This window comes from Melitaea cinxia, chromosome 3, assembly GCF_905220565.1.
Source record: "Melitaea cinxia chromosome 3, ilMelCinx1.1, whole genome shotgun sequence".
Classification (NCBI taxonomy): domain Eukaryota; kingdom Metazoa; phylum Arthropoda; class Insecta; order Lepidoptera; family Nymphalidae; genus Melitaea; species Melitaea cinxia.
Genome location: NC_059396.1, coordinates 13,426,256 through 13,447,080, shown reverse-complemented (window position 1 = coordinate 13,447,080; position 20,825 = coordinate 13,426,256). Strand labels below are relative to the sequence as shown.

General features: G+C 33.5%; 1 protein-coding gene across 1 annotated transcript in view; it reads right to left on the bottom strand.

The window, feature by feature from the left end:
• Window positions 1-5,863, bottom strand: part of LOC123669195 (T-box transcription factor TBX20-like) — a 34,984-nt gene extending 29,121 nt beyond the window's left edge. Inside the window, exons 1-2 of the mRNA XM_045602820.1 lie at window positions 5,641-5,863; window positions 1,503-1,788 (exon numbers count right to left, since the gene is read on the bottom strand). Coding sequence (XP_045458776.1) covers window positions 1,503-1,788; window positions 5,641-5,863 — 509 coding nt within the window. The remainder of the gene's footprint in view (window positions 1-1,502; window positions 1,789-5,640) is intronic.
• Between the last annotated feature and the right edge of the window lie 14,962 nt (window positions 5,864-20,825).

The window sequence follows — 20,825 nt, the reverse complement described above, 5'->3', positions numbered from 1 at the left end:
TTGGTCTCACGATCACCCATTGTTCGATGGCGAGGCGAGACCGACACGCCTCGCGCCGCCGCGCGCCTCGCCGTGTGCCACCTACCTTATCAACTTGCGTTATAGCATTGATTTCGTTCGACAAACAATCATTTCAATTACCTACCACCGCGATCTTTACTCTCCCGTCGTGAATGAACATGACGGCTTTTAACTTTCCCCATGCGAAAACTGAGCCTGTGTATTCACAAATATTTTTTTGCAGTAACAACAACAAACTAATTTAATTTAATTTTAATTATGGATTTTTTCTGAAATAAATGATTATTATTATTATTATTAGTAAAACTTATTTACGCACGCTTATCTTGGGGAGTAAGCTGGTCAATGCGTTACGAAAAGAGTGATCGGGCGAGGCGAGCGGAGCAAGAGAGAGAGAGAGAGAGAGAGAGGCTCGAGTTTTCTTTCTCTCTTTCTCTGATGCCTATTATATAGTTACGTTTCATATATCTAAGACACAGTGCAGGCAGAAGTTTTACTTCAGTCGTGTGGTCTAAAGCACACTGGTTTTTTGTTTCTGAAAATGTTCCCAGTATTACCCTAGTATTCCTAGAATTAATACTGTAAAATTGATTCCTCAATTACCGCTAAATAGATAAAATTTCAACCTTACAAGAAAGAGCTTTCTTTAGGATATATTTCTACAGAATATCTTATTTTAATATGTATATAAATTTAATTTTTAATAATTTAAACATTGTAATAGATTGCCAAAATAATTTTATAATAACAAGTATGCACGCACAGTACTGTATACATAATCGTGACCTATATGTAATAAATTTTTTTTTTTTTTTTTTAACTGAGGTGGGGCACAGCAGGAATTTCCTGCTCAAAATATGGAGCAGCCCGACTGGGGTAGTACCTCGACCTTACAGAAGACCACAGCTAAATAATATTGCTTTCAAGCAGTATTGTGTTCCTGTTGGTGAGTAAGGTGACCAAAGCTGCTGGGGGGATTGATGATTGGGTCGGCAACGTGCTAGCGATGCTTCTAGTGTTGCAGATGTCTATAAGCTACGGTAATCTCTTACCATCCAGGTACGCCGTACGCTTGTTTGCTTGAACAAGTAATATGTAAAAAAAAAATTATACTGAACTTACTATATTTGAGGTAGAAAATGTAATTTAACAATAACTTAGTAACATTTTACAAATGGGTATCAGAAAATCTAATAGAGGATAGGTTTTTATTATTTGCTTGAAAAAACTAAAAACTAAAATCTGTAATTTAATTTTCGAACTTCTAATCATCAATACGTACTAACTTTTCTAATTTGTATTTTATTAAACATTGTGAATAGGTTAATTTCTTTTAAGTGTTCATCTTTTAAAACCTTATCCAGATATTTTTGTCAAAAAAAAGACATCGAATTTGGTACAACCATTCGAAAGTAATACGCGTACATACATTTCAACTATTTATTTTTATTCATATAGAGATAAATATATTGGTACAGTACCTTCCAGTTTTCGTGATGATCATTTCAGTTCCCAATTCGTTGAACTTGTCCCAGAGCTCTTTCGTTTCAAGGTGGCATTGTATGTGTCTCATCTCTTCGCTGGACCAGCGCTCCGTTAGTTGGGGATTGCGTGGAGGGGGAGAGAGCGCTCTCGAGCCGCTCGGCGCGCCGCTCGCCGAACCAGCCTCCGACGTTGAGGATACATCGACGGGAGAGTCTCGCTCGTACTCAGCGAGTGGTGGAGAAGGTGACCCAGACGCTGATGCTGTTGCGTCTACGAACTTTTCTGTAAACAGATGCATATTTTTTGATACACAGTTAAATTGAAAATTTACTCCGCTAGTTTTATACGGCTTTCGGAACGTCACTTTTCAAAAGGTTAAATTTTCGCTTTGTTTATGAATCAACCGTTTTGATTAATAATCCTTCCTTCGTAGTCGGGTAAAAATAAAAGATGCATTTGTTTCATTAGTACCTGCTTTCCTTAACTGATTATGTTAAAACAGGCACTCCCTAATTTATACTCCTCATTTTTCTAAAATTTCCTTAAATATAGTTTTTTGTCAGATAGCGAAATCGGGTTGTGATGAAGATGTGACCTCATCAGTGGTTTAGTTTTTGGTCTTATCTTCGGGCTTATTTATTGATTTTGTTTTTTGACGCTAGATCCCGTCAACATACGTGATCATGTAGTTCTATAATTGAAGAATGGACGTCAATAGTAACTCTTCAATTGTTACAAGATAGTTTAGACCTTTGAAACTAAGCTGATTAATTAATTAATTTATTTATTTATTTTTTTGATGAGCCGTATGTACGTAGATACTTAGGACTAACCATATACTTGATGATAAAAGTAGGAGAGGATCTACTTTATATTTGGACATACTTTTTTAAGTTTTAGTTGAGATTTATGCCTGGTATCATTAAGTATTGTAGTATAGAAGAAAAGTATAAATTCTTAAGGTAGATACTTAAACTAAGTTGAGCTCTTGTGACCTTGTTATTCATTAGTATTTGTTATTATATAGGTGATAACTTTGAATTAAACTTCAACGAACTTTTGAGGCAGCAAGTTAGAAGGCTTTTTTTGGTATTGCAGGGGAACCCTTTTACGGGTGATATCCAGGATGCCCGGGTAGGCATTCCTAGACCGTATATCGGCTTCAGCACTTGGGAGTGCAATACCGACCAAAACCCCTGCGGGAGCCTTCAGCAAGTTAGAAGGCTAGTTTTATTAGTACCTAAATAATTTTTACTGTTTTAATCAACACAGCTATTGCTATTTAAATATTTGTAATTGTAACTAATAACATATTTGTGTAGATTTTTTACGTAAATCTGCTTTAAAAAAACCACAGTTTAGTAAAGGTATTTTTGTCTAATGAAGCAGAAGAGTTGGAGCTTAAGCTTTAATTATTGTCTGGCATACCCCTTTAGTGCAGCAATCTAATGTGTGTGAGTAACACCGGCAGTGGTTGCAACCTACAGCTACGAATTCAATGTACCGACATTGTGACAGTAGGTATCTTTATATACTACCTACATTACAATAATTTATATTATTTTAAATAAATAAAAAACAGAGGAATAATTATAACAATATTAAATAAAAATAAATAATTATAAACTTCTCTATTTATTTATTTTTTAATTTTATGGTGTACAAAATATTTCCTTGCACAGCCGCCATATTGTTATTGGAAAAATTATATAGAAAATGGATGGTATGGAAAAGAAAACTATTTTTAATGTGTTAAGCAATAAAATTAATTATATTAGTTGCATTAAGTATTGGTCTCGACAATCTGGTGAGGCTTTCTATTTTTATTTCGACCGTGATGTCAAATGCGAAATTAACTTGTTCATATTAACCCTTCTACATCAAATGGTAATTTTTGTCCAAAGTAGTTTGTAAAAGAACATGGTGATAACTATCACAACGTGAAATAGATTCTTACTAACTAGAAGACATAACGAATGACGAGCCAAATGCATAATACTTTTTATACCTATTTTTTTTCTATTATCTAATCTATAAGTAAAAGTCCCGTAGACTTAAAATAATCTTATTCCGATTAAAAATTTTTTTATCATCTCTGACAATGAATATTACCATTACATGTTTGATTCTACACTACTTAACTAGTTAATTATTTTCAAACACACATAATCTAAATACGAGTAAGTGTGTGCAAACTTACCTACACAAGTTATTTCAACATGGAATAATCTTCATCTCAATACATTAACAAAAATAAATTATTGGTCTCAACTCTGTTATGATATGTTTGAATCATATGTGATAAAAATATTCAATGAGTAGATGGAGAAGATATAAAAGTGATTGCGATTTTTATTTTATCCAATTGTAGCTTGCAATTGTAAGAAATACCCACATAAAACGATTAATTAATCCAATTATCCAGTCACATTAGTCAGAATAAATAATGTCTAATTATTATGTGTAATTGATATTTAATTATTCTACCTGCAACATAAGTTTTTCATATATTTTGTATTTATATTATGTGGTTATGTTTGATGATATTGATGGTTATAGCATCTTCTTAGTTTTAATAGCTGTCGTTAGATGATAGGTACTATAGCAATACCAGTGCGAATAATTCGCACTAAATAAGTAAAAAAATTACCGACCGTCAATCATGTTGATGTTGTTTCAAAATTATAGCCGTCCTATATATAATTTTAATAACTGATTAATTTACAAAAACAAAAGCAATAATATTTTTTTTAGTTGTGGATGCCGGTAGAGCAAACAGTTATCTATAAAATGATATATAATTTATGTGGAGTAATGGTGAGGTTTTTCTAAAAAGGGAGGCAAACATCTGAACCTTACCGTATTATAATAATTAGAAGTTATGTAAAAATTGATATTAAAAAAGTAGTTATAAAAATGTATGATTTGTAAACAACGCTCGCAGGGTTGAGTTTCGTTTTAAAGTGGATATTTATATTCGTAAAAATATTGTACTTCGTATTTTTTTCTATTTACCCTTGATGGTCTCGCCATCATAATTCGCCATCAAAGCCATGTAAAACCGATGGTTCCGATAATCACCGAAAATACGAAATAACGTATAACTACGACTCTTGGTAGAAAAATGATTCGCTAATTATTATAAATGGACGAGCGTGGGGGATGAAACTGCAGTCATTTCAGGTCGGGCAACTGTTCCACTACTATGAGTTGTAGTTTGATGAATTTTAAACTACATGACATTATTACATTCTTTATTTAATATACATTATTTTATCGTTTTTGAGAAGATTTCTAAATTATATCGCATTCCTAATATGATATTAAAAGTAAGCATATATTGATGTACTTTTAAGAGTTTTGTACACTAAAAGATAAAAGACTTGTTTGTATGTTTGCCTGTTTGAAAGTGCAAATTTCAAGATCTAAGAAATCAACATTTTCTTATTCATAATAAATGTACAACAGGAACACACAATACCCAAATGCAAATGACATTTGTGTTTATATAAATAATGAAGTTCAAAACAGAAAAAAAACTGCGTAAATGTCTTGTTAAATACTTGATACAAACAAATTGTATGTGTGAAAGTGTGTCTTTATCAATGCCATTATCTATGTAAATTTAATTTATTATCGGACATGTTTTCTTACTATTAAACTATGATTTTTTACTTGGAATACTACGAGCTTCGATTATTGTTGAGAAAATATTTAAAATTATTTAAAATGTATTCAAATTTTTGTTTTTAATATATTTGTCTCATATAGTTGGACTAGTCTATATATAGTGTGGACTAGTCTGAAGAGTTGACAATCAGCCTAGCTGGATTGATTATTCAAGTGTAAATTTTGTTAAAATATTTTCTTCTTCAAAAGTGTCGTTACGTTGTTGTGTTTTTGGGACATTCTGAGACAAGCAGCTACAATTACCCGCCAATAAATAGTGACGAGGTGTATTAGATTAAATTCTAGTCCCATATCAATTTCTTAAATTTAGTTAGTTCTTAAATTTAATAGTAGATTTTTAAACTTTAAGTTATGATTTAATAGTAGATTGTTATCGTACGATTTATTTTTGTGTTAGTCACACATTATATGATATTAAAAATTGTTTAGATTGTTATCGCTTACCTAAAGGCGTAAGTGTGTCTTCTCTTGGGTCCCTGTGCCTCCTTCGCTCCCTGCGCTCCTGCCGATCCCTGGCCATAATAGCAGCTATAGAGAAGTCAGTGGCGCAAGGCCTCGCCGAGCACTCCTCCTCCATGGCAGGCCCCCGGCCCTCGCCCTGAAGCAGCATCAAGCTCACGGCCTCTGAGAACCTTTGGTCCCACACCTCACCGACTGTACATCCCATTAGTGGTACAGATCATAGTCTTCGAGACAGCCAATATAATATTAATATATGTTTCTATCACTTAGCGGTTTATGTTTAAAGCTGTCAGTTTTGTACAGTAAATTATCAAAACAAATTTTCTTTAAGAAACGAAATGAAAATATTGTTAAAAATAATCACTAAAATACTACACGACTAACAAATGACAGTTCTCAAACGTTTTATCAATTGACTAATTCGTGTCGATAACTGAAATAAGTTTATATGTGTTGTCACCGCGATCGAAAGTTTCGGAATAGAGGGAAAACTTTTTACGCGCGGAAAGGTAGGCGATAGAGCGGACCGGTGCGACTCCGCGCGCTGTGAACCCGACTGAGGCGGCGGCGAGGCGGCGACGAGCCACAGGGAGGGGCCTGATCGCCGCCCTACGCCACCACACTCCGACCACGCACACAACCGCTTTTTTATTACTTCTTTCTTATTACGCCTGTCTCGCTCGCTCTGGCCGTGATCTTCGCCTCGCGTCCCTGTCGTCCGGCGAGTTTTTCTCCGCGCGATAACTATTGAAATTTGCTAAATGGCTCACCGCGGCTCTGAAAAGGCTTTGGTTAAACAGCGAACCAATTCTAACGAAGTACTTATTTGCCTTTCTCGTTCGCATCACTATCTATGCACTTTGAAAGCTCACCGTGGGATACGATTCCTATCGATTAGCAAAGATTTGCAACATAAACAGGTAAATAATCTCTTAAGCGTTATGTGAAACATAAATAGCTGCTTCAAGATGATGGACTATTAATGATTAAGAGGCTGACTCCCTTAAGACTTTTTTAAACATATCATACGCAGTAGTGTCTCTATACGATATTTACACCTTTGGCAGAATAATTTAAGCATTTTTTTTGTTTAGTTGTTTTTATTTCATTTTTTTTAACTTTATTATATTTTTAATTGATTCATTATTTAATGTGTAATAAATAATAATAGGTAGGTATAAGTTTTCACGTATGATTATTCCAACGATATATTTTTCTTAAATGTATTACACAGTAGAGTTTTTAATTTTCATTCAATTAGCGTTAAAATATATATCTACTCAGTGCATTTCTCAAAAACTAAAACTATCCAACTTTAGTCAGTAGGTCGTTACATAAGTAACAGAAACCAAACAAACTAACAACATCTACGTACTTTAATTGAAAAAAAGTTAATTACATTACTCACATATTATAGCACTAAATCAAATGTGCGTAAAATTGAACAAACAATCTTTCCGTCAGAATGTTTAAAATAATTTACAACGTGAGGGTTCAAACTAACCATGTCGCTTCGCAGTAAACTGTTATCGGAGTTATGAACGTTAGTTAGGTCGGTAATGGTCGTCAAATGTCGCCGATGCGCGAATTGTGACGAATTCAATTAATTATTTTGTTCGTTTTTAAATTCAATTATTTTTTTTATATAAAGAATTAGAAGCTACCCTGTTTCGTTTAACACTCATATACCTAGCCTTATTCACCTTTATTAAGTTGTAACTTAAAACAAGTAATAAAAAAAGTTAAGTCAATTACTACTTAGTTCAACAAAGCCTTTTTTATTTTATTTATTTATTTATTTACACTTTATTTTTCACCAAACAGGAAAAAACATAAACAAGCAAAAGCTTTTTTATTAAATTTACTTGATCAATATCAATACATATAATAAAAATGTAAAAGATCCCTGTCTGTACATGGAAGATATACAGAAAGAATATTATTGGTACCTTTATCAATGCAAATAGCACTCAAAACAATGATTGTTAGAATTTCTGTCTGTTTGTCTGTGCGTTTGTGCACGTTAATCTCAGAAAGGGCTTATCCAATTTAGATGTCGTTTTCACTAATAAATTGTGATAAGCTTCGCTTGATATTTAGTGTTTGATCGTGTCAATCGGTTCATAAATAAACAAGTTGTGTCAATTTAACGAATCACGTTGAACATGTAACTACTCGAAACGCGGATGAAGTCGCGGGCACAGCTAGTTAATTAATATGTTAAAAACCTGTAATAATATCAAGTGTAATATTGTGTAATGTGAATGTTAATGAATAAATAAAAAAATTTTTTTTAGAAAATATTGAAAATGTGAACAAGATCTAATAAATATGTGTCTATTTACTTTATACCTACGAGAGTATGAACTACTAGTGGAAATTTAAAAAGTTAAGCTATAAACTATTCTAAAGATAAGAAAGTCTGTAAATCTTTTTAATACTAAATTAAATAAAGAAATACCTACATAATGTTATTGAATTGAAATATGCAATTATAACCTAAATTAAACCTACAATATTTCAATATTTATTTTAAATTTACAAAAGACCATAGACATTATACAAATATGACAGACGATATTATCAAAATACTACTTTTATTTTCATGACAAATAAATGTTAGTAGGCATTTAATGTACATAAAATTCAAGATAGAACTAATCAAGCAATTTCAAAAATCAATAACTTTAAATAAAAGAATATACACAATTTCATATAATTTATCAATTTTAGGAATATATTTGAATAGTAATTTAAGGAATGTTAATTCTTTTTTGATTTTTGAGACAAATGTGATCATTTAAATAATGGAATACCCACGCATACTCTATCAAAACTACTTATTATAACATATAGGTATATTATTCGTGAAAATAAGATAAGAACTTGTAATCCAGGTAAATTAAGATGCACGTTCTCTTTTTTATATTTCAAGTTGGAATTTAATAAATATTTGATAACGATATGTAGAATTTTATCTAAAAATTATAGGTATAAGCAAATGTATTCCTAATTGTAAGCTTTCATTGGATCTTAATTGCGGGTAAAAATTTGTTTAGAGATATTTTAAATTTTCCATTAATAATATTAAAATTTAAAACAAATACCTAAGTGAGAAAATTCTTTTAACTACTTACAACTTCAAATTAAAAATAAATTACATTTAAAAAATCGTTGCATCATATCAATCGATGCAAGTCTCGCCCCCGTATTCCAGAGGCTTTAAGCTTGTCACTGGACACGTCCATTTCACTTTTTGTACAAATCAACGGTTGAGTTGTGGTTAAAATTTAAAAGTAAGCAAGTTGTGTGAACGCACTCGATGCCACACGGAGGGGGGAGCGACGCCCCTTTGAGGCGGGCCGAGGGTGGCACTGGTGAAAATCGACTCTATCACTATACACATAGGTGTCATTATTATCATAATATCTGGGTGCATAGAATGCAAGCTGTGTTGGAGTGAGGGTCTTGCTAAGTAGCGTAATAAGCATTCGGGTAGTGTAGTTTTTTCGTTTGAACCCTTCACGATATCATCGATTCCATTCTAATGTCCATGCTTTTAAGGGTGGAATGGACATCGGTTAACCTATTATTACAGAGGGTCCAAATATTTTGTCTATTTTAAAATTATACGTTATAGATTGCTTCGGGTAATCAAAACAGTCAAGACGTATTTAACTATTAACCATAATTTGTAAACAATTTAGTTTTCATAATTGCTATTATTTATTAATAAAATGTAGAGTTTTAACTTAGAGGTATATAATACGTGTAAATAAGGATGTCTTTTGAATAGGGCACGTGATACCTACTTGGGTGCACAAAAGACCATGGGCTTAAATTGATAATAGCTTATAGTTTTTTTTTTTCTAATTTGGTTAATAAATGATTTATCTTATACTCAGCAGTAAAGGAAAGCATCTGAAATACCAAGTCACAGTAGGTATTGAAGCGTAGCAGATTAGAATCAATTACCTTAAAACTTGAAGGCTGCGACATCAGTTGCAATATTAATTAGCTTAAGTATCCAAATATTTAAGTATTAAAGTATTTAAAAAAAAGTACTTAAGTACTTAAGTATTGTAAAAGCTTACAGTACATTTTTGTATATTAATGCACTGAGCAAGTTAACGTTTCATTAATTATTTTTGAAGTACATCTTTTTTACGCAAGCTTAACTTGGGAAGTAAGCTGGTGAATGTGTGGCGAGAGCGTTACGAAAAGAGTGATCGGGCAAGGCGTATGGTATTTGAGAGGGAGATATAAGTCACTGAAGTTAGAAAGAGAGAGTGAGTTACGTTTCGCATATTAATTTCTGTAGGACCTAAAGAAGTTTGACTTCAGATGTAAAGTATTAAAAAGATACATCATCATCATCATTCCAGTCTATTGCAGTCCACTGCTGTACATAGGCCTCCACAAGTTTGCGCCAAAAATGCGCGAACTCATGTGTGTTGCCCATAATCACCACGCTGGGCAGGCGGGTTGGTGACCGCAGGGCTGGCTTTGTCGCACCGAAGACGCTGCTGCCCGTCTTCGGCCTGTGTGTTTCAATTTCAAAGCCAGAAAAAGATACATAGCTAACCAAAAATAGAGATGACTAGACCTCTTCTTTTTAAGATATTAAGAAGTTTATATTACTTTATATATAATAGTTAAATGCACATACTATACATAGAGCGAATTATTACATGTTCCTAGGTATAGATCATCAGGGAATATTATATTAACTTCAACCGAATAAAATTGCAAGCAACAAAAACTAGTAATAAAGAATCATAGAAATATCTAGCCACATAACGTATCCCTTTCCCAACAATGAAGCCATGAAATTGAAGTACCGACAATATTGAAACAACTAAATCACATTTAGCCTAAGAACGTCCCTGTATCCTATACGGTGTAATGCGATCGTTGCAGGATATTAACCACCCACACGCGTGTAATCTCGGCTACACGTGGCTAGAATGGATCATAGGAATTTGTATTTATATTGATAACTGAAATTATATTTACTTTTTCTTCTTGATTAGGTAGACACTATTTACTTTCAGTAATCTGTCCAATCCAAACTTCTGTTCCAATTTTAGTCATTATTTCTCTAATGGAGAAAATACTAATTGAGCTATTTAATAAACTACAAAAATAACACTTTAATCGATTAATGTGACAAATCAAGTTAATTTTAGTTGATAGATACATTTTAAGTGACAAATAAGGTACCTACTGCCAAATTGAAGCACCCTGTACCCAAACCACCGAATATTTATTTATTAGAATTAAAGGAATTAATATTTTTAAAAGATGTACAATTTACGGTTTTTCTTATACGTTTATCAAAATAGTAACACAAATAAGAGATTCTTGTAAATTAGTAAATAAATGTACCCTACATAAAGAGACTTCTTTAGATGTTTTTATTTATTTATTTATTAAAAAAATTTTATATAAAAAAAGAAGATACAATTTAGAACCATTAGTTACAAAAACAAATAAGCATGCAAAGGCAGCCATAGCTTATAGCGATCTCATCCATTTAATGAAAGTAGTATAGGAGAAATGTGTTGGCAATAGTGCGCAATTAACAATGCAATCTTATTACACATAAATAAATCGGCTTAAAATTTTAAACATAGTTATATAATATAATATTCATACTTCAAACGGTACATACATACATATGTAAATACGTACAAAATAGGTAAATGTATACCAACATACACATAAAAACAATATAACCAATAGAATATACATGAAGTCTTTCGACTAATTGGAAGCTCCTTTTCTATATTTGCAGGGCGCAGGCGTAGGTTATACTCGCACTCTTTACAATATTATGTAGGTAGTACTTAAAAAGATTATAACAAAATTGTAACGTACACCGAATACGTGTATGCGTGCACGCTCTTCGACGTATCGGTCGTATCGTGTGGCGGAGGGAGTAACTCAGAGCAGTGCCTAGGACTTGCGACCCAGGTGTAGGTTTAAGGAGATCTCCTTTGAGATACGTATCAACGCTCACCTTCACTGCTCGAGTTATACGCCACGCCTAGCCAAATTAATCGTAATGGATAACAATTAATTCGTTTGCACAAATTAATTATTGAATGAGTCTAGGTTAAGCTACTAGCAGGATACAACAAATGTATCGTGCCAAGCCAGAGCCAAGACTGCCTTAGCCGAGGTGACACCGTTCGTTTATACACGTCAGAACAATTCGAGTAATATAATAAATGAGGGTAGGTGACTATCGAACGATGTGCTAGGTGGCGCGATCGTTGCATCTGTTGTTTAATAATTCCTTTCTAATTGCGTAAGACAGCGCTAATGCCGACATACATTTAAGATAATGTAAGAGATAAATAGTATTTGTGCAAACGATTCTTAAAAGTATTTATAGGCTCTGCTTGACGGATATTAGTGGGCACGGAATTCCGAAGTTTGATCACTTTAGTAGTGAAGGAATTCATCATCATCATTACAGCCTATACAGTCCACTGCTGGACATAGGCCTCCACAAGTTTACGCCAAAAATAACGTGAACTCATGTGTTTTGCCCATAGTCACCACGCTGGGCAGGCGGGTTGGTGACCGCAGTACTGGCTTTGTCGCACCGAAGACGCTGCTGCCCGTCTTCGGCCTGTGTATTTCAAAGCCAGCAGTTGGATGGTTATCCCGCCACCGGTCGGCTTTTTAAGTTCCAAGGTGGTTGTGGAACCTTGTTATCCCTTAGTCGCCTCTTACGACACTCACGGGAAGAGATGGGGTGGCTAAATTCTTTAGTGCCGTAGCCACACAACACATAGTAGTGAAGGAATTACCATACGCATATGAGCGACAAAGAGGTACTACAAGTAACTTATTACTACGGGAACGCAAGTTACATTCAGTGTCATGTCCTAAAAAACTAAACCTTTCCTTAAGATAAGGGGGTGTGTGAGGGTGATAAAGGATATTGAACAATAAAGAAAGAGCATGCATATTTCGTTGCTGTCTTATTGGTAGCCAACCCAACTGTTGACGATGCTGAGATATATGGTCAAATTTGCGAAACCCGAATATAAAACGATTACATATGTTTTGCAATCGTTCCAATTTGCTTAACATATTACGATTTAATTTCAGAAAGTTATAGACTAGTCTTTAATGAAATCGTAGTGGTCTCTCAAAAGTCAAAACAGTACTTATTTCTCATTTAAAATTTAAGTAAGATCTATTTCATAAGAGTGAATTTTAATACAATTTATGAAAAGTCTAAAGCATGTACACACTTATTTTAAATGTGTTACAAATATTTTTAATCGGTATTTTTAGATGCTTGTTATCTAAGAACTGCCAATAACATTCAATTAATTGCAGCTTTGAAAGAAATATGTACTTACTATGTAAAAAAATGCAAATGAAGTAGTTTTGTGATTAACGCAAAAAAACTTACTAATACGGATAATGTTTTCACATTTAAACGAACTGCTCTAAAGCTAGTAAGGGCAACAACATCTTAAACTTGAGCACTTCAAAACCTAGTAAGTGCTAAGAGCATTAAAAATTATTATTTACTGACGGTGCCAATCTAGTGCACCTGTTTTTTACAAATTTTATTTATTAACTGCAAGGAACAAATTTAGATATCTAGTGGTTACCACCTGTCAATATTTAAGTAAAAGATCAGGAGCACTATCATAAAAATACTCATACCACATATAACAATCAACACACTACACAATATTTCTTAGAAATATAATTATTGCAGACTTGTTGATGATACTTATTATTTAAATTTCAATATTTCGTTTCCTGGACCAACTGCAATTCTTCACCGAAACAAACTTATACTATAGCTATAGAAGTATGTATAACATGAAAAAATACTGGTAAAGCTTTAAAAAAAAAATCAGGTTTTCTCTGTCTCTACATTATATTTATTCCAACATTAAATAATGTTTGTTTTGTCTTAAGGCCAGAAATATTTTATTGACTATATTATCACTACCGATACACAATCTTTTAAAGAACATCCATTAAATAGTCCTTACAATAAATTGTACTTTTACAGCTTACCTATCACTCATGCCACTGCATCTTCAAAGGACAAGGGTACACCGGCGTAAAACATCGCAGTAGCGACTTGAAGTCACTTAAATAAATTAGGACGGTCCGATCTTAATGAATGGCTGACACTTACGCTACTTTTATCGTGATTAACAGATTTCAAATATTTTATGCACACGTTACTTAATTAGAAAATGGTTTTTAAACAAAATTTGTAATCAAAGCAGTTCAATCGCCTCAGTTTATTAATTAATTATTTATTAATTTCTTTTTTGAAAATATTAATATTTTACAAATAAAGTTTTATGCCTGTTTGTTCATTTGTATTCAGCTATTTGCTTCAAGACTTTTTAAGACTTCTTTACGCACGCTTGACTTGGGAGTAAGTTGGTAAATGCGTGACGAGAGCATTACGAAAAGTATGATCGGGCGAGGCAAAAGGAAGTTGAGAGAGATATAAGCTAGTGAAGATAGAAAGAGAGAGATTTACTTTACAGACAAACGTCCAGACCTCGGCAAACATGTGTATGGTCACATGCAAATGGTTGCCGTGTGCAGGGATCAAATCGGCAACCGCCAACCCAACAGCCGCGATCAAACGCTGTGACCGTTGCGCTAACGCGTCGCCATGGTCATAATGGATGAAACTATATTCTGTTTGAATTACTACTTTAAGAATGAGAGACCGTATTTTTTACACGGAACAAACATATTTTTACATTTATTGTCAAACAGATCAAAAGAAAACCTAAGCCTGATCTAAGATCTAACTATAAAGTCTGTTATAATTTAAGTCTAGGTTTTAAGCCGTCTTAAGATGGATGATGATGGTGATGATGACTGCATTCATTTGACGACAATCAGGTAACACTATAATTTTATATCCATTAAAACTTACTGTTAGGTATTCTTACCATTATAATTTTTTTTTATGTCACTAGGTCGGCAAACAAGCATACGGCTCACCTGATGGTAAGCGATTACCGTAGCTTATAGACGCCTGCAACACCAGAAGCATTGCAAGCGCGTTGCCGACCCAATCCCCAATCCCCCCAGAAGCTCTGGTCACCTTACTCACCAACAGGAACACAATACTGCTTGAAAACAGTATTATTTAGCTGTGATCTTCTGTAAGATCGAGGTACTACCCCAGTCGGGCTGCTCCATATTTTGAGCAGGAAATTCCTGCTGTGCCCTACTTCAGTTCAGTATAATAAACAATTATTATTTTATAACAAAACCCCTAAATCGTTACGTTTCAATTATGCAAATAAAATGGTTGAAAACTTGATAAAGTATTGAAAATTAAGAACCTTTTCAAGTCCATGTGAGTTCTTTGTGCATGAAAAGCTGTTCATAGTTATACAATATTACCTTAATTAAATGTTTTTTAAATAATAATAATATTAATAACTCTTTATTGCAGAACATAAATTCCATACAATTAAATCAAATTGAATTTATAAGATTACATTATAATGATAATAAAATAATAATAAAAGAAAGAAAATCGTAATAAATTATTGTAATTAAGTGCTTAATTTCAAAGCGTCGCTTTAAAAGCGTTGTCAAATGATAAAAACATTAATATAATAGTGTTATTTTTTTTTATGAAAAATATTCTACATTGTACATTGGACAGACTATCCATAATTCTATAATATAAATAAATACTATAATATAAATAAATATTATAGAATTATGGATACAGTTAAAAAGGTGATTTGTTTGTAGTTTTTTTTTTTTTGTTGTCTTTCGACATTTTAACGATGTTTAGTCTATCGAATACCTAAAATACAAGAAGACAAAAATAAAAGTACGCAAATATAGAAAGAGTCAATTTATTTTAAGCAAACATATCCTTGCAGTGTGAATCCCCAGTGCAGGGTGACAATTCGGTGTGTGGCAGATGGACAACTCTACAGGGAATGGTAGAATGTAGCGCTTATTCTTTTTATTTAGTATCATTTGTACATCGTTAAAGTAATATAAGTTACTTCAATGTTATATATCTAATTTAAGTATGTGCTGTTCAAGTAAAAGAATATTTTCTCTGTTCCAAATGTTTACCTTTTTGTATTTCCTATTTGATAGAAAACTTGTATTTGGATCTGTTAGTGTGTGATATTTTATATCCATTAGCAATGCCACTTACAGTTAAAATACATATTTTGCTTGGCAGCAAAAACTACATTTTTGAAAGAAATTAGTAAGAGATATATAAAAGTCAATGTAAATATTGTGAAGAAGTTAAGTTGTAAGTTTTTTGAGTAGCCAATAACTAATGAGTTAGGTTTTAGGTAAAACAACTTTGCTTTGGAATGCTACGTACATATTATTTTAAAAGCAACTGAACCACCAAGTGGATAAAGCACCAACAATTTATTTAGGACAGGAGACCTTTTTGTGAGCCATCTACAGGCCTTTACTCAAGAACTAACCATCACAGGATATGAATCAGCTTACAATGTGGTTATGAGCTAACTTGTATTACAAATAGGTAAAAAGTAAAAATTAAAAAAAAAAATGAAGTTGCAATACAATGCTCTAATAGAACATCGTCCACATAGTCATAATGTGCAAACGCCAAGCTCTCCGCGTTTGGCTGACAGTGTTGCTGGAGTTGGATTTGGTTTCACTGCTAGCGTTGTTTAAAGTCAAGTTGATACTTTTATTATTCATCTTCATTTCATTTCATTCATCATCATTATTATTCTTTTGCAATTAGTTACGTAAGTTTAAGCGAAAAATATCTCTGCATTTGTTTTCAATTTTGCTAATAGTCTTAATGCTCACCTACATATTTTTTTATTAAAAAAATTAGATACTTTTATTGATTAAATATTAGCGACTAAATAGTAACAAAGAATTGAATAAGCATCGGTATTTGATGACTTAATTGATATAATTATTAGTATGTGTTTTTGACTACGAATATTTATCAGACAAATGAAACTGTCTAGTTTTAAGCAACAACCCGTTTAAATCTATAATATATATAAAAGCGAAAGGTCACTCATCACGAAATCTTTGAAACTATAACACCTACAAACTTGAAATTTGGCAGGTAGGCTCCTTATAGGATGTAAACATTCGCTAAGAACGAATTTTACGAAAGTCGACCCCTGAGGGGGTAAAACGCGGCTTGCAAGTTTGTATGAAAGTCCTATGTTTTTGAAGTAAGAGACTTGAAAATTAAAATGTATGCTCTATAGATGGTGATAAGGTGTCCAAATAATTTATCTTTAGAAATCAACTGCCTATTGGGGTTAAAACGGGGGATGGTAGGTTGATTCACTCATCACGAAATCTCCGAAACTATAACACTTACAAACTTGAAATTTAGCAGGTAAACTCCTTATAAATCGTAGACATTCGCTAAGAACGGATTTTACGAAATTCGACCCCTAAGGGGATAAAACGGGGGTTGGAAGTTTGTATGAAAATCCTATGTTTTTCAAGTAAGAGACTTGAAATTTAAAATGTATGCTCTATAGATGGTGAGAAGGTGTCCAAATAATGTATATTTAGAAAATAAATCCATTTTGGGGTTACAACGGGGGATGGTAGGTTGACTTAGTCATCACGAAATCTCCGAAACTATAACACATACAAGCTTGAAATTTGGCAGGTAGGCTCCTTATAAGGCTTAAGCATCCCTAAGAATGGATTTTACAAAACTCAATCCCTAAGGGGGTAAAATAGGGGTTGGTAGTTTATATGAAAGTCCTATGTTTTTGAAGTAAAAGACTTGAAATTTGAACAAAACTAAACAGAATAAAGAACAAAATAGAATAGAACAGAACAGAATAGAATAGAACAGAATAGAACAGAATAGAACAGAACAGAATAAAACAGAATAAGAACAGAACAGAATAGAACAGAACAGAATAGAATAAGAACAGAACAGAACAGAAGAGAACAGAATAGAATAGAACAGAATAGTAGAGAACAGAACAAAACTAAACAGAATAAAGAACAAAATAGAATAGAACAGAACAGAACAGAAGAGAATAGAATAGAATAAGAACAGAACAGAATAGAACAGAATAGAACAGAATAGAACAGAATGGAACAGAATAGAACAGAACAGAACAGAATAGAACAGAATAGAACAGAACAGAATAGTACATAACAGAATAGAACAGAATAGAACAGCATAGGACAGAATAGAACAGAACAGAATAGAACAGAACAGAATAGAACAGAACAGAATAGAATAAGAACAGAACAGAACAGAATAGAACAGCACAGAATAGAACAGAATAGAACAGAACAGAATAGTACATAACAGAATAGAACAGAATAAAACAGCACAGAACAGAATAGAACAGAACAGAATAGTACATAACAGAATAGAACAGAATAGAATAAGAACAGAACAGAATAGAACAGAATAGAACAGAACAGAACAGAATAGAACAGAATAGAACAGAACAGAATAGTACATAACAGAATAGAACAGAATAGAACAGCATAGGACAGAATAGAACAGAACAGAATAGAACAGAACAGAATAGAACAGAACAGAATAGAATAAGAACAGAACAGAACAGAATAGAACAGCACAGAATAGAACAGAATAAGAACAGAACAGAATAGAACAGAACAGAATAGAACAGAACAGAACAGAATAGAACAGAATGGAACAGAATAGAACAGAATGGAATAGAATAGAACAGAATAGAACAGAACAGAATAGTACAGAACAGAATAGAACAGAATAGAACAGAATAGAACAGCATATAACAGAATAGAACAGAACAGAATAGAATAGAATAGAACAGAATAAGAACAGAACTTGTGGAGGCCTGTGTCCAGCAGTGGACTGTATAGGTTGTAATGATTGGCAGGTAGGTTTCTTATAGGATGTAGAGTAGTCTCGGAGATTTCGTGATGAGTGACCTTTAATAGAAAAGTCACTGACTCACTCATCACGAGAACTCAAAAACCGCTGGATGATCCATCCATCTAGGATGGACAAAGAAGAAATTTAGCAGGGAGGTAGATTATAGTTAGTAGACGTCCGCTAAGAACGGATTTTGCGATATTCCACCGCTAAGGGGGTTTAATTGGGGTTGATGGTTTGTATGAGACATATACAGTAGCTATAAGTTCGCCTGATAGGTTATTTATACTGCAGCCTGAAAATAAAACTAAAAATGTGGTGTATAGAGAGGTTTTATAAAAATAACTATTAAATTATACTACCTGTGCCTTTTCAAAAGTTACTCAGCGTGATAAGCATTTCAAGTGACTGAAATAAAAAAATAATTTGCGTTAAATATCTTGATCGTAGTCGTAGTCGCGGGCAACAGTTGGTGTATTATAAAACAAAGTCTCAAAAAGTGTATGTGATCGATTTCCTCAAAATCTACTGAACGGCTAAGCCGATTTTGATGAGAGTTTCACTGGAAGTTTGCCGGAAAAACTTTGTGACACACTGATTTCAGCCGCGGGCACAGCTAGTGAAGATATATTTTCGACAATCACTGTTTTTTCTTAAGCTGTGGATAATTTAATAGAAACATTGTATCAAACAAATGTTAAGAAACTATTTACTATATACAATATCATTTTTTCTGTATTTTCTGAGTAGGGAACGAAACTGCACATGTTTGCATGCATAATGTTGAATTTACAAATTATACAGATAATTGCGCTGCTACCTTTTCAATGCATATTATCCTATTTATAAAGGTTGTCTGGAAGAGATCGCTACTAAGCGATAAGACCGCCTTTGTACTCTATCTATCTATCTATCTCTATGTGTAAATAACTGTTTTATGTTTTTTTTTTTCCGAGTGGTGTGCAATAAAGTATATTCTATTCTATCACTAAAAGTCATAACTTACAGGCCATGATTATGTAAATATAAAAAATCTTTGTAAAACAAAAGCCCGCTAGCAGTGAGGGCACACCAGAGTCACCGAGGCAAAGAGAGGCGCAAGCTTGCTTTATCTCCGCTGGCTCTGCGCGAAACAATATATTTATTGGACAGTAGCACGAGGCGCGGCGATCCGGCGGATGATCTATTCACTGCACACTTACCGCAGAACAATAACACGGAGCACAGAGTGTACGTAGAACGACGAAGACTTGTCGCTTACATTCCTACACTTGAACTTAACGGTCAATATTTTAATGAAACTTTTTTAGAAACGTGTCTTCGAGATTGTTTATCCTTCATATTTTCCTTCGTAGATTTTTTCCGATTTTTGATTAACAAGAAAATTGGAAAAAATTTAATATATTCAAAACTGGTGAACCCTTTTTTAAATTATATGACATTATATGACAAGCGAACATTTTAAACATTTATTAATAATATTTATACAAAAATTTAATTCCTAGTATATTTTATGTGTATACTTACGTACGATTAAAATAAATGTTTTTATATCTTGGTGTTCAGTGTTAGTCTACGTACGGCGAAGCGAAAACCGTCCCTCATTCGAGAAGGTCACAGTTTGTACAGCCCGGCGCCCCCGCCCTGTCGTGCTGCTCCTGTTTTACGACACACCGCAGTTTTGTTTCCAAGATTAAGCGAAACTAAACTGCACCGTACACTACTCGCTGACCTCACATATTTATCGCCATTTATACCAACGATATAAACACACACCGTTGTTTTTCTTCTCAGCAAAAAAGCGAAGCATCGAGAAGTCTAGAACCTTTTAAGTTATAAACAAAGCTTCGGGAGACTCAATCACAACCCTATTTGTTCGTAACCGTTCTCGGGAGAGGCGAACAAGATGGATCGTGGTGTCAACACGAATTTGCATCCCTTGTTTGTCTCCACGGAGTCTCGGTGGAAAAAACACCGCAATCTCATTGGGTCGGTGCACCGAGCGGCGCGCATCAGTTATTCGCCGGTGCGGCCGCACTACCGGCTAACACGATTATCTGTCGTTTCGACCGAGACGCTCTTTTTTTCCTTTTCCTTGTTTTCCAACTTCATGTCTACTCCGTGTTTTTCTGAATGGGAAATGGGATATGTCAGACGAAAAATTGACAAAAATATGGCCGGCACCGATGGAAATAGTGGGTTTTGCGATTACATCTGCCGAACGCCGCCGCATGCTATCGAAATTTATTTACAAGATGATTTCCTTGTT